This window comes from Cavia porcellus, unplaced genomic scaffold (assembly GCF_034190915.1).
Source record: "Cavia porcellus strain 051 isolate PalLab524CR breed Dunkin Hartley unplaced genomic scaffold, mCavPor4.1 scaffold_17, whole genome shotgun sequence".
NCBI classification, from domain to species: Eukaryota; Metazoa; Chordata; class Mammalia; order Rodentia; family Caviidae; genus Cavia; species Cavia porcellus.
In genome coordinates, this window is record NW_026947500.1 from 45,323,175 (window position 1) to 45,338,530 (window position 15,356).

General features: G+C 58.9%; 1 protein-coding gene across 14 annotated transcripts in view; it reads left to right on the forward strand.

Moving 5' to 3' along the window:
* The first annotated feature begins 659 nt into the window (after positions 1-659).
* The window catches only part of Crtc1 (CREB regulated transcription coactivator 1), a 47,766-nt gene continuing 33,069 nt past the window's right edge, over positions 660-15,356 (forward strand). For all 14 annotated transcript variants that reach the window (XM_063228011.1, XM_063228014.1, XM_063228012.1 and 11 more), the window contains exon 1: positions 660-858. In XM_063228011.1, coding sequence (XP_063084081.1) covers positions 733-858 — 126 coding nt within the window. In that variant the 5' untranslated portion in view covers positions 660-732. The remainder of the gene's footprint in view (positions 859-15,356) is intronic.

Below are 15,356 nucleotides of genomic sequence, written 5' to 3' on the forward strand. Positions count from 1 at the left end.
CTCTGCGTCCACGGGTCAGGGACTGAGGCTGAGGATCCCTGCCTCCCTGACCCTGGTTGGTGGTCCTCCTGTCGCTCTCGAGCTTCCCATCAGTGGTCTTCTTGGTCACTCGTGGGTTTTGCCTCCCCCTCCTCCACTGAACATTCCAAAAGAACGGGTCCACTGCCTGCTCATGCGCGCCCCAGTTTGCCCAGCACAGTGGGCGCTTCACACTCGTGCAGTGAACGGATGAGGTTGAATGAACGCACATACAGCTCCGGGTCCGCGCCCAGGGTCAGCCTTGGGGAGCTTGCTGTCTGTCCGCCGGATGTGCCTGGCCTATCTTTGTAAATTGGGAGGACGTAGAATAGGCTGTCTCTCTCGTGGGGGGCTCAATAACCCCAGGCCCTTCGCCAACTTGTCGTCGCCCGTGCGGCCGCTGTCCAGCGGGCCAAGGCGGCGGATTGTTGCGCCTGCGCCGAAGCTCCCACTCGCTCCGCTCCCCCGCCCCACCCGTCACGAGCGCGCCCCCCGAGGCGCGCGCATGCGCCCTCGCCCCCGCGCCGCGCGCTGCTCCCGTGCGCCTGCGCCGCGCTCACACCCGCCGCTACGCCTGCGCTCTGCCGGCCGCTCGTGGGCCCGGTCGACGCCTGCGCGGTCGCGCGGGAGAGTGGGGGGGGGCGAGGAGGTAGTGGAGGAGGAGGAGGAGGAGGAGGAGGAGGCGGCGGCGGCGGCGGCGGCGGCGGCAAGAAGATGGCGACTTCGAACAATCCGCGGAAATTCAGCGAGAAGATCGCGCTGCACAATCAGAAGCAGGCGGAGGAGACGGCGGCCTTCGAGGAGGTCATGAAGGACCTGAGCCTGACGCGGGCCGCGCGGGTATGGAGGATGCCGGCGCCGACCCGGCCGGGAGGGCGCGGGGAGGGGGCGCGTGTCCGGCGCGTGCACGGAGCGGGGGGCGCGCGGCGGGGGCGGGGCGGGGCGGGGGCGGGGCTTGCGCGGCCCTCGGGGACAGGTTCCCACCCAGCGACAGTCGTGGGCGGCGCGGGTCCCACGGCATCGCTACCTGGGCGGCAGGTGCTTCTCCTATTGCTACTGGGGCGGGACAGGTGCCGGGAGAGGACGACAGGTGCCACTCTAGCGCCGTTACCTGAAGGAGATGGCCGCCCACCTCTGCACACCTGGAGGGGCTGTGTCCCATAGCAGGACTTGGCAGGGGACAGCTAGCCCCCTCTCCGCCTCTACCACCTGGGGGCACTGCTGACCCTGCTGAGTAACACCTGAGTGCCGCTGAGAAGCAGCTCTGTGAGCTGGGAGTCGCGGTGCAGGCGCTCCCACATCATGGGGATGCAGGCAGGACCAGGCTCTTTTCTCAGTTGTCACTGGGCAGGGACCGGTGCTCACACATCATTGGGACCTGGGTGGGGGACAGGCGTTGGGACCAGAGGGGAGCTGCTGCCCCTGCGTCATTGCCTCTTGAGGGGGAAGGGTGTCTGCATGGTTGTCATCTGTGTCCTGCTTGGGTGCTGCGGTAGGGACACACCTGGTGTGGGACCGGTATCCGTGCCTCTGGGACACCTGATGGGAGCTCAACTGCTGCCCCCAGTGGGGACCCAGAGAGGGTTCCAGAAGGCACTGAGTGCAGGAACTTGGAGGGGAAGCAGCTGTCTCTTCCCCATGCAGCCTCTGAGGTGGGCACCTGTCACTGCTCCTCCCAGTGGGACTGGAACAGCTGGTCACATGTGGATCAGGGTATCAGGGTTGAGGGATGGCTTGGCCTCGGGTGGCTGGGCACATTGGCTCTGCCAGCTCCTGGCAGCCCAAGAGGTGCCCTGCCATATCCCTGGGAGGTTTCGTGGCTGGAGCCCCGGCCTGGCTGGGTGGGGTACAGTGCCTGGCAGCTCCAGACCTGCAGCTCTGCTGTCCTGGCTTCCTCCCTGTCTCTTGGTGGGACTGTGTCCTGCACCATGTGCCCTCAGGAAAGATGTGCTCGGCCTGCCCTGCAGTCCTACTTCTCAGATGGAATTTTTGGATCCTATTATTTTATAATCAGTTGCTCATTTTTCTCCTGAAGTCGTCACCCTATGGCCTGGGAAGTGTGTCTTCTATTTCTGTGGGTTTGTTGAACACACACTGATCTGTGTGCTGAACATCTCTGTTGCTGTTCCAGGATGCAGAGAGGGGCCCATCCACTGCCTCCTTGATCCTGGCAGCCCCTGATGTATTTCTAGTCCCTGTGGCTCCCCTGCTCTGGACATGCCGTGTCTGAGCAGTCACACACTGTGTGGCTTTGTCTGCTGCTGTCCCTTGGCATTGTGTTTTCGGGTTCACCTGTGTTGTCACATGCATCAGTGCCTCCTTCCTTTTCACAGCTTAGTAGTAGTCCCTGGATAGTCATGTGTTGTGTTTGTGGTTTGCTTGTTGGTCATTGAGTTTGCAAAGACTGGAGGATTTGCAGGTGCCGTTCTACTGGCCCAGGTACAGATTTCTCATCTCTTCCCTCTCTGTAGCCTCCTTTGTACCTGGTTGGGAGCTGTGGGTCCTGGACTGAGGTGGACTTGCACTGGGCGTAGACGAATGGCGGGGTTTTCTGTGGGCAATTCTGCAGCTGTTCTCCAGGGGTGGCTTGATAACACCTGTAGGTATTTTTGGTCATCATAACCAATCGAATGCCCATCAGTGGCCTGCTGTGGCCTGGCGCCTGGCCCTGAGTAGATGGCAGGATGCTGGCACCTGCAGACAGGCGGCACTGTAGTTGCTCTGGCTCCTCTGCCGAAAATGTGTAAGGACAGCAGCCCTGTGTGCAGGACCCTCAGCGGAGAGCTGTTACACTCTGCTATGTGGCACCAAGTGGGTTTCTTAACCTCTCTGGACCTCAGAATCCAGCCCAGTTAAAGCCTCTCGTTCATTCACCCAGTGACACTTTTTGCTCCCTGGTGCATCCCAGAAGGGGTGATGGGGATGGGGACCCAGAGGTACACAGAGCACTGGGGCTGGGTGTTTGGGGAGCTGTGGAGGGATGCAGGGGAGAGAAATGATGGAGTGACACTGGGGGTGGCCACTGTGGAGGACTGGCAGGCTGGATCCTGAGGTGCCTGAGCCTGAGAAGGACTCTGGACTGGGCAGGCATGGGGAGGCCAGGTGCCCCGGCTGCGGAAGATGTGCCACCAGCTGCCTCAGATCCAACTGACAGTACCTGAGCCAGGTGTGGTGTGCACATCTGTCATCCTAGCCCTTGGAAGGCTGAGGCAGGGGGATGGAAAGTTTCAAATCCAGCCTGGGCAACCTGGCAATTTGGCAAGACCCTGTCTTAAAATTAAAAAAGAAAGGGCTGGGACGCAGAGCCTCTGTGCTGAGCACTTGTGGGGTTGCTGTCTATGTGCAGAGGAGCCCGAGGACTGTGTTCTGGGCCCCAGCTCCTTCAGTGGGTTGTATTTTGTGCAGCTATGCAGCTGTCACAAGTGGCTTTGACATTTCCCTCTATGCAAGGAGACCCTGTCCCCTCCTCCAGCCTCTGACCTGACAGTCACTAATCGGCTTTCTGTCCGAATCCCCCGAATCCCCCGTTTGGGACATTTTGTATCAAATCAGTCACACACCGTGTGGCCTTTGTGTCTAACGTCTGTCACCAATGGCCTGTTTTTAAGATCTATGCATGTCACAACTTGCATCAGCGTTTTGTTCCTTTTTAAAATGTTTGGAGGCAAAACACAAGGTGTGAAACTGATCACAAATGCAAGAGCTAGGTGTAGTGGGCGCATGCCTGAAATCCCAGCACTCAGGAGGCTAAGGCAGGAGAATCGCTGTGAGTTCCAGGCCAGCCTGGGCTGCAAAGTGAGCTCTCAGGAAAGTGGGCCCTCAGGAAAGATGTGCTCAGCCTGAACTGTGTAGTGAGACAGTCTCAAAGAGACAGAAAGGAAGGAAGGAAGAGAGGAAGGGAGGGAGAAAGAGAGGCCACTTGTGCTGTTACATGGGGGTCACTGTGCTCCTCGGCGCTCTTCTCCATGAGGCTGCAGGCCCCCCCATTATGTAAGCCATTGTGCCCCTGTCACCCACATTTGGACGCTTGGTTGGTTTCCACCCTCTTACTGCTGGAACTGTGCTGCCCTAGGCATTGGTGTCCTTTCTTTTTGGCAGCCCTTCCCCATCTCTTGTCATTTTTCATTTTGGGACAGGGTCTCAATGAGTTACCCAGGCTGGCCTCAGACTTGTGATCTTCTTGCCTCAGCCGTCTGAGTGGCTGGGGTGATGGGTGTGTGCTGCCATGCCTGTATTCTGTGGCCCTGCACCCAGTGGCATTGTTTGGTGCTGTCACTTCTCCCTAGGAGGCGGTCATGGCCGTGAGTGGGGTGGGTAGTGTGACAAGCTGGGCAGGGGAAGGCCAGGGCGAGTGGGTGTTGGTGGCATTTGGACAGCAGAGCTGCCAGATCCCACCAGCTGGGGCTCAGGATCCTAGGAGTCTCTTGGTGATGGGCCACTGAGCTGGTGGCAGGAAAGCCTCTGGTCAGCCAGGCACAGTGGTCCCAGGTACCCGGAACACTGAGGCAGGAGGGTCACTTGAGGCTGGGTGTTTTAAGAGTGGCCTGGACAACAAGGATGTAGAGAGACTTTGTCACAGAAGACAGTGACCTAACAGAAGAGCTGGCAGCATCCTGGCAGGGTCTCTGGGACTGGTGGCTCCGTGCCGCTTTGGACAGAGCAGGCCTAGGCCCTGAGTGTGCCCTGCAGGGGCTCAGGTGACAGAGTGTGGAGGCTGCTCCCACACTGGCCTTCTTTCTGGTGCTGGCACTGTTGCCTCCAAGCTGGCTGCTGCCACCGCTCGGACCATCTGCGGCCTCAGCACCCACGCAGTTGTCCCTGAGCATGGCCTGCAGCAGGCTGAGTATGGCCCACCCTGGGCCTGGGAGTTGCCTGGCTGCAGAGGAGCTCCCACAGTTGTGATTGCGGTGGCTCAGGGTCGGGTGCAGGGTGGCCTCATCCACCTGCCGTATCCTTGTGGGGAGACTGCACCGGGCACAGGGAGAGGCCAAAAGATGTAGGCCAGAGGGGCATTTGGGCCATAGCCAGGGAACCCGGAGCCCATGGAGCCCAGGTCGTCTTGCACCCACTTGACGGTGCCCAGCACCCTGGGGACACTGCCTGGCGGAGAGGGTGGCAGGGCTGCTGCAGGGCGAGGTCTTCATTGCCCAGACTGCATCCTGAGTCCTGTGTCCTGCATCCTCCACCGCTGGGAACCAGGGTCCCCAGCTCCACACCGAGCACCAAGACAGATGCAGAGTGAGGACTTCAGATTGCATCTTTCTTTGTGCTTCACTGGGACGGCGCTCAGGGACTCACATGTGCCAACCAAGCCCGCTGCTGCTGAGCAACATCTGGCCTTTTTGTTATTCAAGATGAGAGGAACTCTGCCCTAGACTTAGACCCTCCTGCCTCAGCCTTCCAAGTTGCTGGTATGTGTGGTGTGGGTGGGGCTTTGAGAGTGGGCCTGGGTGTGGAGTGGCCGAGCATCTCCAAGAGAGGGTGGAGGTGGCCCTGGCTGCACCAGCAGTGTTCCCGTCACCTGAAAGTTGATGCTCAGGACTACCCCCATAGACGCGCCCCCCCCATCTTGCGGATGGGGAAACAGGCCCACAGTGGCTGCTGGGAACAGGCAGAGCTGAGGCAGGAGGAATGCAAGTTGCAGCTGAGACTAAGCCTGTCATGAACTGAGTGAAACCTTGGCTCAGAATAAAATTAAAAAATAAGGGCTAGGAGTTTCGCTCAGTGGTGCAAGTTCCTGCTTGGCAAGCACAGGATTGTGAGTTTGATCCCTAGTACCAAAAAATAAAAAAAAATAAAATTAAAGAATAGAAAGGGCAAAGACGCAGCTCAGTGCAGAGGGCTGGGTGCCATCCCCATGCTGAAAACATAGCAGGGCGTGATGGCACACAGCTGTGGTCCCTGTCACACAGGAGGCTGAGGCAGGAGAATGCCCTGGGCCCAGAAGCTGGAGCCCAGCCTGGATGACCTTGTAAGATCCTATCTCATAGCAAACCAGGAAGCAAGGTAGATGGGTTCGTTGCTTGGCAGCCTGTGTGCCTCTGTATGACTCAGTTTCCCCATGGTCTGGACCTGGGAGCTGTCCTTTCCTGCCGTTCCTGGAAGTGGTGGCCACAGGAACCTGAGTGTGCTGCCCCGCGGTCTGCACCGGCTAAGGGCCTTGCTCTGTGTCCTGTGCACAGCAGGAGTCTTGCTTGGTCCAGGCATCCCTGTGAAGGAAGGGCCCCCCCAACAGGTTCCCAGCTGCCTGCAGTGCTCCCCTGGTGGTCCTGGGCTCAGCATGGCCAGCTCAGGACACCCTGAGGGCCAGGCTGGGCTGTTCCCGTTTAGAAGCATTGAGATGGAAGCCGAAAGCCACATGAGCAGAGCAAAGCATTTCAGCTCGGAGCTCAGGGGTGCCAGTCAGTCAAGGTCACTGTCATGAAGCCATTGCCTCTATGACTCCAGGCCATTTCCACCCTGGAAGGCTTTGTCCCACCAGCCGGCCCTCCAATCTCTGGGGCTTTATGGGCTGGACCTGCCCTGTCACCAGGTCACATGCAACATGGCTGTCAGGCGCCTCTAGCTCAGTGTCACCGTCTCATACTCCATCTGCATGTTGCATGGGTCTGGGCTGCCCCCTTCTTCCTGGCTGAGTGATATTCCACTGTATAGGTGGACTCCTGGGCTGGTCCCACTACCAGTCTGCTGTGGACACCATGCTCAGGATCTGCCCAAGTGCCTGCGCTCAGCCCGGCATGATTTAGGGCACCGGGGCCAGGACAGTGGCCTGCTAAGCAAATCCAGAGGGCTTCATGGCCCTGCAGTGTGTGTAGGACAGGGAGCCGGGCTGGGTGAGGTGGGGCCTTGCCAGCTGTGGGGTGGGAACTGTGGCTAGGCTCCCTACCTTTTCCCTGGGTGGCCCTCAGGCTTGCTGTTACTGTTTGTTACCACGGTACAGGAGCTGGCCCTAGGCCGTTTTGTTTCCTGTTTCCCTGTCTTGAGACAGGGTCTTGTTATGTAGCCTAGACTCCTCTCAAACTCGCACTTTTCCTTGCCTCAGCTTCCCGAGCAGCAGAGATTACGGGCGTGGGCTTCTCTGGCTTCCCTGAGAGTAGCCGCAGTTTCACTGTTTTTTGAGGTATCCCAGCGCTCACAGAGAAGCAAAGCCTTTCATCCCTGGGTGGGTGCCTCTCATGACCTCCCCAAGATTGACAACTTCCCCTGTTAGGTGAGGGCTGGGCGCATGGTGCCTGTGTTTGTAAATAAAGTTTTATTAGAACACAGGCCATACCCACTTCACATGGGTGGTGTCTGTGACAGCTTCTGTGTGACATTGCCAGAGTTTGCCAGAGTCCAGTGTTTTGTGGTAGCAGCTGCAAGGCCTGTAAAGCCTCTGCAGGAGTGACAGGTCAGCCCAGGGTGAGGCTGGCCACCCAGAGCTGCGGGGAGATGGGGCACACAGGCCGGTCCTCTGGGGCCTCTGGGAGCTCAAGGGGTAACCCCAGGCTCCCTGAGACTCTACTGGGCAGGCTGGACAGGGTAGAGGACCCTGCTTGGAGGTCTGAGCATCTAGATCCGCAGGTAGATAACACACTGCCCCGGGTGGTGGCACAGAGGTGCCCCTTGTCTTGAGCATGGAAGCCACTCTGGAGGCCAAAGGCCCTCAGAGTCAGGCTGCACTGGGGTTGGGCGGAGTAAAGGGGGTCACACGTCTGCCACGGACCTCAAGAGTCAGTGATCGGGGCACAGCGTCTGTTAGGCATTCATCAGATTCTATAGTGAGATGGGGGAGCCCATACATGTGAGCTGGAAGCTGAGGTGGTGTCTTTCTTACCCTGCAGAGGCTCCCTGAGAAGTCGGGGTGGGGGTGTCAGGGAGCACTAGACTCTCAGCGATCCAGAGTCGGACACTGCGCAACCAGGGTACCTGCAGAGCACCAGCTACATACAGGTACAGGGCTCAGTGGTGGGCCTGTGCAGGGTCCCCGGCAAAGACTGGAAGCCGGGCGGGTAGCTGGGTGCGCACAGTGTGTGATCTGTACAGTTTGCAGGGTTCTCACACTGGTCCTGTGGTGGAAGGATACAGGTTTGTGGTGAAAATACAGGTTTTGTTTTTATTATTATTATTTTTTTGATGCCAGGAATCAAACTCAGGACCTTGCGCTTGCCAGTAGCTTGTGCTACTGTGATGTCCCTAGTTTTTAGAAAGCATATTTTGTAAGTTTGTGGAAAGGGCCTGAGTTAGGTCTTGGTGTGCAGGCCGCATGCTTATCACACCCACCTGTGGCTCTGGACATCAGTGCGGAGTGGACAGTGTGATACAGCCTCTGTCCTGCTCTCATTCCCTGCTCGTGGCCGTTGAGTGTCCCAGCGTAAGCTCCGCACTGTCCATGCCTGGCTCTGCCCTTGGTGCTCTCTGTGGGGCTGGCTGCTGAGTGGACCAGCATGGGCGTTGTGGAGATGTGGGCAGCCTGGCTGAGAGAAGGGTCCCACAGGAGCACCAGGAGGCCTCATGGGCATTGCTGGCTGTCAGGAACAGGGTAGGAGAAGTGCTGCTGGTGTCCAGTGGGTGGAGACTGAAGATGCTGCTGTGCGTTCCTTGGGGCTCCAGGCACCCCAACCCAGGCTCCTCCTCATGCAGCCATGCTGAGACCCCACGGTGTGAGCATTGTGACTGCAGCCTGGTGGGTGCCCACTAGCTCTGAGCACCCGTGCCGTAGGTGTTTACAGGGCCAGCCCAGGACCCCACTTCTGCACTGCAGCCCTGGGCTCCAAGGCCACCTGGTGGGCAGCAGCCTGATGGGAGGGTGCTGGTCGTGGGAGGGTGCTAGCTGTGAGTGCCAAGCCAGGGTGGGCTCCAGTGGGGTGGCGCAGGGGTGGCAGGCACAGGCATGGCAGGAATGACCTGGCTGGGCCCTGCGTGTCTAGGCCCAGGACACTGGCGGTGACCTGTGACCCAGAGCAGATAGGGGCCCTGGAGGCAGGTATTCGAGATGGAGCTGGGTTTGGAGCCAGCGCAGAGCCCTGTTCTTGGGCATCGGTAGAAGGGCAGTGCTGACCCTGGCTCTCCCTGACCTGCGATCCCCACATCTGTTCCTTGTGTGCCCATCCCATGCCTTGCACCCTGCTGGAAGGAAGGGAGGAGGGAGGCCTGGGCCCTCGGGAGGACAGCACTGGGGCTATCAAAGGCCTGCTGCTGTGGGGAAGCTGAGGGGACAGAGAAGGGGTCCTTATGGGCTGGGGCATGTCCTCAACCTCATCCCCCGCTTCTCCCTGGGCTGCCTCATCATGCACAGCCGGCTGTGAGCAGAGGCTGTTCCCTGCCCAGTGGGTGGTACAGGCCACTGGCCAGATGGGGGTCCAGGTGCGCAAACAAGGAAGCTGCTGCACACAGAGTCAATATTGGTTATTTGCTGAGAGGAGGTGAAGCCTGTCGGAGCGCTTCTCAGTGGGGTGCGGGTCATGCACTGGGGGGTGAGGTGCTGCTTGGGGACCCAGTTCTGCCCTGGGCTGTACTCTCTCTATGGCAAATGGGAGAAGCTCATGGTGCAGCTTGAGGATTGGTCTTACAGTGTAGGCATGTACTTCCCACATGCTGCTGGGGGTTCAAGGGGAGGCCCACACACCTGTGAGCCTACTGCTTTGGAAGCTGAGGCAGGAGGATTGCAAGTTTGAGCCCAGCCTAGGCAACTTAGTGGGACCCTGTCTCAAAAAAACATTCAGGGGCAAATGTTTGATGTGCACAGAGTGGGCACTGGGTAGGCATCCAGCAAATAGGCAGTGGATGCATAGTGTGTCTGCAACAGCACTAGTAGGTCCGCAGTGGGTACCTAGAAGCCCACAGTGTGGCACGGCGTATGCCCTGTGTGCACAGCAGGTCCTTGTAGATGGTCTCAGGCCATCCTGGGCCCCTGAGCTGTGCTCTATGGGAGATAGTCTCCAGCATGCCCACTGTGACCTGGGCCCTGTCCTCCTCCCCAGGTGCTCTGGGGCTGAGGCCTTGCAGCAGGAGCATGAGTGGGAGTGGCATTCCAAGCTGTGACCCTACCACTCCAGCCACATCCTGTTGACGCCCACGGTGGGTAGGGGCAGCATCAGAGCCAGTGGGCTCTGGGGACTCCCACCCTGCCCTCTGCGCTCCCTGAGACAGTGTGAGATGGCCAGCTTGCGGGCTGGGGTGGGCCGGAAGGCCTGTCCCTCCTGCAGTTAGTCTGCACTGGCTGCAGTCTGCTGGAGCCCTGGCCTCGGGTGCTGACTTTGCAGGAGGGTCTGCAGATCAGAGCCCTGAGGAAAAGGACAGGGATAGGGACAGGGACAAACCCCGGAGGGGTGCGGCCCTACTGGGGGTGGCAGGTGCTGACCAGGGCCAAGGCTGAGGCTGGGGCTAGGGTGCTGCTTTATGGTGGCCAGGAGGCCCAGAGCTCCTCCCAGCACCGCACAACCCAGGAAGCTGGCGCGCAAGGCTCGTGTGTCACACAGCCTGTCCTGGCTCCCAGTGGCCACTGCCCAGAATGATAAATAGTGTCACTTCTGCAGTGGACACTGCAGGTCCTGATTTCTGCACAGAATCCTACTGCCCCTGGACTTGGTGCCCAGAGTCTTTGCCTGTGGCTGGGCCCAGGCCGAGAGACTCCGGGAGGACGGGGCCTGGGGAGGCTCCTTTACAGGTGCCTGTGCACACTGCCATCTGGCTCTGGGGCACCGTGTCTCCAGGACGTTGCTCTTCTCTCTCTTTTCTATCTTAGGGCTGGAACGCCAGCCGTGCGCTGAGGTATGTCTCCCAGCCTTTCTGGTTTATTCTGAGACAGGGTCTTGCTAAGTTGCCTGGGCTGGGCTTGAATTTGTGATTCCAGCCTCCAGGTACCTGGGGTGATGCATGTGCCCCTGTGCTGGGCTCTTCAAGGGATTTGCAGGCTGCCGGCTTATGCCATAGGAAACCTGCCCCTTCCTCACGCCCCCCCCCCCCACCGAGGGGCAGGGTGGAGCCCAGGGCCTCACACACACAGTCACACACGCGCAGGCGCTCACGCACACACACACACCCAGCCCCGTGCCTTGGCTTGTAGGGAAATTAAACCATTTGTGTTTCCAAACTTCAGTTACAGCTGGAGGCCCAAGGCTTCCTGCCTGCTCCGAGCATCTGGCACAGCTCACCTGGCTGCAGAGGCAGGAGGTGGTGCCAGCTGGTCCCTGGCCCATTGGTCTCTGCAGGGAAGCGTCAGGGTGACCGGGCAGGTCACTGGGCTGGCTGAGCAGGACCGCAGCCTCTGCTGTACAGGCGCTCAGCAGTCATCAGTGCCCAGAGCTCCCAGCTGCCCTCCATCACACATCGCAGTGCTGCCCCAGGCAGGTGTGGGCAGTGGCTGTGATTGGGACGGGGCCCCAGCTTTAACCTTTGGAGAACCCCATGCCGCCCCAGCCTCAGCTGTGTGGCACAGGAACCGCAGTCCTCTGTAGCTGCCTTTGAATGAGCAGGCAATGTGGGGGTACATGCTGCTGTCCAGGGTGAGTGGTGCCCATGAACCCTGTGCCGAGACCCCAGACCCCTTGGGGGCTCATTCCTGCCCCCACTCCTACTCTGCACCTCACTTTCGTGTTGGAAATTATGATAGCACGGCCCCTCGTAGCCAAGCCGTGTGGGCATTGCAGGGGGCTGTGCAGGTGTGGGGTGGACACCTGCAAGTAGCTGACAGATGCCACCGGTTCACTGCATGGAGTCCACAGATGAGGGGAGCACTGCCGCCTGAGCCACGCCACCAGCCTGGTTTACGTTTCCCATCTTAAACTTGGAAACAGGGCCTTGCCCAGCGACCTTGGCCCCCCGAAGACTTGCAGTCAGCCTGATTTCGCTTCCTAAGTAGCCAAGATTACAGCTTACGCCACTGTGCCCAGCTGGTTCTTGGGGTTTTTCTGTGTTTTTGTTTTTTGGTTTTTTTAGAACTGATGATTGAACCCAGCGCCTTTACAGTGAAGGCATTCCTAGCCCTTTTAAATTTTGTTTTAATTTGGAGACAGGCTGAGTCTTGGAGTCTGCTGAGTTGTCTAGGCTGGACTTGGACTTGAGATCCTCCTGCCTCAGCCTCTCAGAGTGTTGGGATGACAGATGTGCGCCCCCCACCAGTTTCCTGTGTTGTATGGCTCAGGCTACCAGGTGCTATGTGTGCTGCCCTGCTCTGCCTCCCAGGTGTGGAGCGTGGCTGAGCCCTTTGCACGCACCTGCCGGCTGTGGCTGTACCTGCTTTGGAAAAATGTCTCTGAAAGCTCCTCGCAGGCCATTTTAAATTGGGTCATCCTTGTACATCTTCTGGATGTTAATTCTTTATCAACTTCACGATTTGCAAATATTTCCTCTCCTTCCCTGGGAATAGGACTTTCCCTTTCTGCTGGTCATGCCTTTAATGCACAAATGGTTTCAATTCGGACCAAGTCCAATTTCTATGTTTTTCTTTTGTTGCCTGTGCTTTTACTTTTTGATCCAAGGAAACCAGCCAGACCCAGCGCTGCAAAGCCTTTCCTCCATCTTCTTCGGGGAGTGTTATAGCTCCGCTTGTGTGTAGCTGCAGATTTATAGTCTCATCGCCCGTAGCTTCAGTTACACCTCCAGGGTTCAGTTCCCAGCTCCATGACAGTGGCCTTTGGCCTCTCGTCCTCCTGCAGCACATCCATACATGGTGTCCCCTCGGGAAGGGCCCCACTGCTCCTGTCGCACGTGTGTCTCAGCTCCTTGCTCCTCGCTGAGAGGGAGACTGACACCCAGAGTTGAGAGGTTCACTGAGCTGAGGTGTGTGGAGGCTCCCAAGCACAGCCAGCTGTCTCCGAGGCCGGGTGGGCTGCAGCAGTGCTGCCGTTCACAGTGGGCAGAAGACAACAAAAGCAGTGAAAAGTGACCTCGGCTCTTTCTGTCCCTTCTGTCTCCTCCTGGCTCCTCGGGGCAGACACCAGGCATTCCTAGCACTGTACTGTGAATCCGTCCAGCCCCATACTCCGGACCTGGCCAGCTCCGAAAAGCCCTCAAGTCTGTGACCTCGAGGCTGTGGGCGTTCTGGACACGGAAGCCCTGTGCCCCACACCAGCCCATCCTTTACTGGGATGCTATTGCTGAGATGGTGACTGAGAGGCCTTCTTTCTGGGCTCTCTGGTCCTATTGATCTGCACATCTGTCACCATGCGGGGACTGTGCTGTTCTCACATTCTCAGTACTAGGGATGCAGCCAGGGCCTCCCACTGAGCTGTGTTCCCAGCCCTTTTTCATGTTTTACTTTTGAGTTTATTATATTCTTTTTGTTTTGTTTTTGTTTTTTGGGACAGGGACTCACCACATAGTTCAGGCCGGCCTCAAACTCACAGCGATCCTCCTGCCTCAGCCACCATGTCTCTAAAGTACACTATTAAAAAAGGAGACTGTTAGATACTGGAGGTCCCTTGAAGTTTTGTATGAATTTAGGGATGGATTTTCTTGTCCACTGAGCTGTCAGGTGTTGGTCAGGGTGGCCATGTAGACGCCATCAGTAACCGGCCCTCCTTCCCGTGTGGCCCTGACTCTTGAGATGCCCTGTGGGAAGTCACTGTGTCTACGCCAGCACTCTGGGTTCCCTGCAAGAAGGCTGCCTGGAGGCAGAGGGCATTGCACTGAGGTGAAAGGGACAGTTCCAGCCAGAGCAGTGGTGCACCTATTATTTAGCTGCTCAGGAGGCTGAGACAGAAAGAGCCTGAGTTCAAGGTCACTGGGTGCTAAGTACCTGGTGAAACCTTGTCTCACAATGAAAACCTAGGAAGGGCTGGGCAGCAGGGGTGGAGCCCGTGGCTGCAGGGGTGAGGCCCTGTGTGGCAGGAGGTCTGGTGCCTTCTGCGGGCCCTGTGGGCTGGTGTGGGTCAGAGTCTGGGGAGGAACCCGGGGTCAGCAGGAGGTGGAAGCATACCTGCTCCCTGTACACTCGCCGGCCCAGCCGTGACTTCTTCCCCTCCCCTCCCCTCCTACACTTCGGCCCCACTGCTCCTTGAGCCCTAGCTGCGTCGTCTGCGGCTTTGTACTCACCCCCTAGCTTGGCCAGGCCATCTCTGCCCACCCACCCACTCCATCCCTGCGCCTCCAACCCAGGAGTCCGGGGCTGCTGTGGTTGCCCTGGAGTGGAGAAGGTGGGCACAGTGTGTCCTGTCTATAGGTGCCACTATCTCCCTGCTGAGAGCTCCCATGCCCTGGTCCCCTGCCTGGGGACAGTGCCTGCCCGCCCCAGGAGACCAGTGCCTCCAGCCAGGCCGGACATGCAGGATTCAGCAAGGCACCCCACCCAGGCTGGCCACACACTCCTGTGCCCATCCCCGTCCCTGTCCTCGAGGTCCACAGGCCTCTAGGCATTGGGAGTATGATTGTGACAGACAGAAGTATATGGCCATGTTGACATCCCTGCCTCTCGAGGGGGCTGCCCCTCCACCTGGGGTCAGGCCACACGGCTGCTTGGCTGCAGCGAGACGCAGGGGCATAGCTGGCTGAGGTGGCCTTGGCCTGCAGCCCACTGTGTGCCCACCAGCTGTACAAGCCTCTTAGGGCCAAGAGTTGGAGTCATGAGTCCCTCCTATGGAGGCTGCCGTGGGCACGGTGTGGGCATCAGCAGAGGGCAGTGGATCTGACACGAAAGTTAAAGGGCAATGAAAAGTCGACCACCATTTGCAGTTTTTGGAAGTGTCCCTCTGCCCTTAGGGTTGCAGCGTCCACCGGCCAGGCCTCCTGCCTATCAGGGTGTACCTCAGGTTCCCTGGGAGGGGACATGTGTTGTCGAGGAGTTGTGTGACCCGGGGACACTGTCCACGCCTTCTGCCTTCAGTTGTGTCGGTGGCTCGGAGGCACCCGGAGCTGGGTACCCTCTGGCCGGGGTCAGGCTGCCAGGACGGGTGACCTGTGCTGTGTCCACTCTGGGGGTCTCTGCCAAGCCTCCTGACCCTTCCCCATCCTGCTGTGTCTGTAGGTCTGTACGCTGGGCTGCCCTCTGCTGTAGTAGCAGCAATAGTGGCCGCACCTGTCTGTCCTGTCTCTGCGACTCGGTACTGGACCTGGCCACTTACAAAGCCATGCTTGGCTTGAAGCAGGGTGGGTGAGGCACATGCTGTGCACTGGCTCAGGAGGTGTCCTGACTGGTGACACCGGCTCAGCTCGGGGATGTCCCTCTTACCAAGCTGCTAGTGCTGGGCTGAACTGGGCTGTGTACTGCATAGGAGCTGCTGGGCGGGCTGCCAGCCAGGGGACCACATCATTCATCACCAGCTCCTGCAAGGGGCAGGGTGGAGGGGCAGGGGAGGGTGCCGGAGGCCAGGTTTGGGCAAGTCTGTGTGCCGAGTGGGTGTGGAGCAGTGCACGAGTGT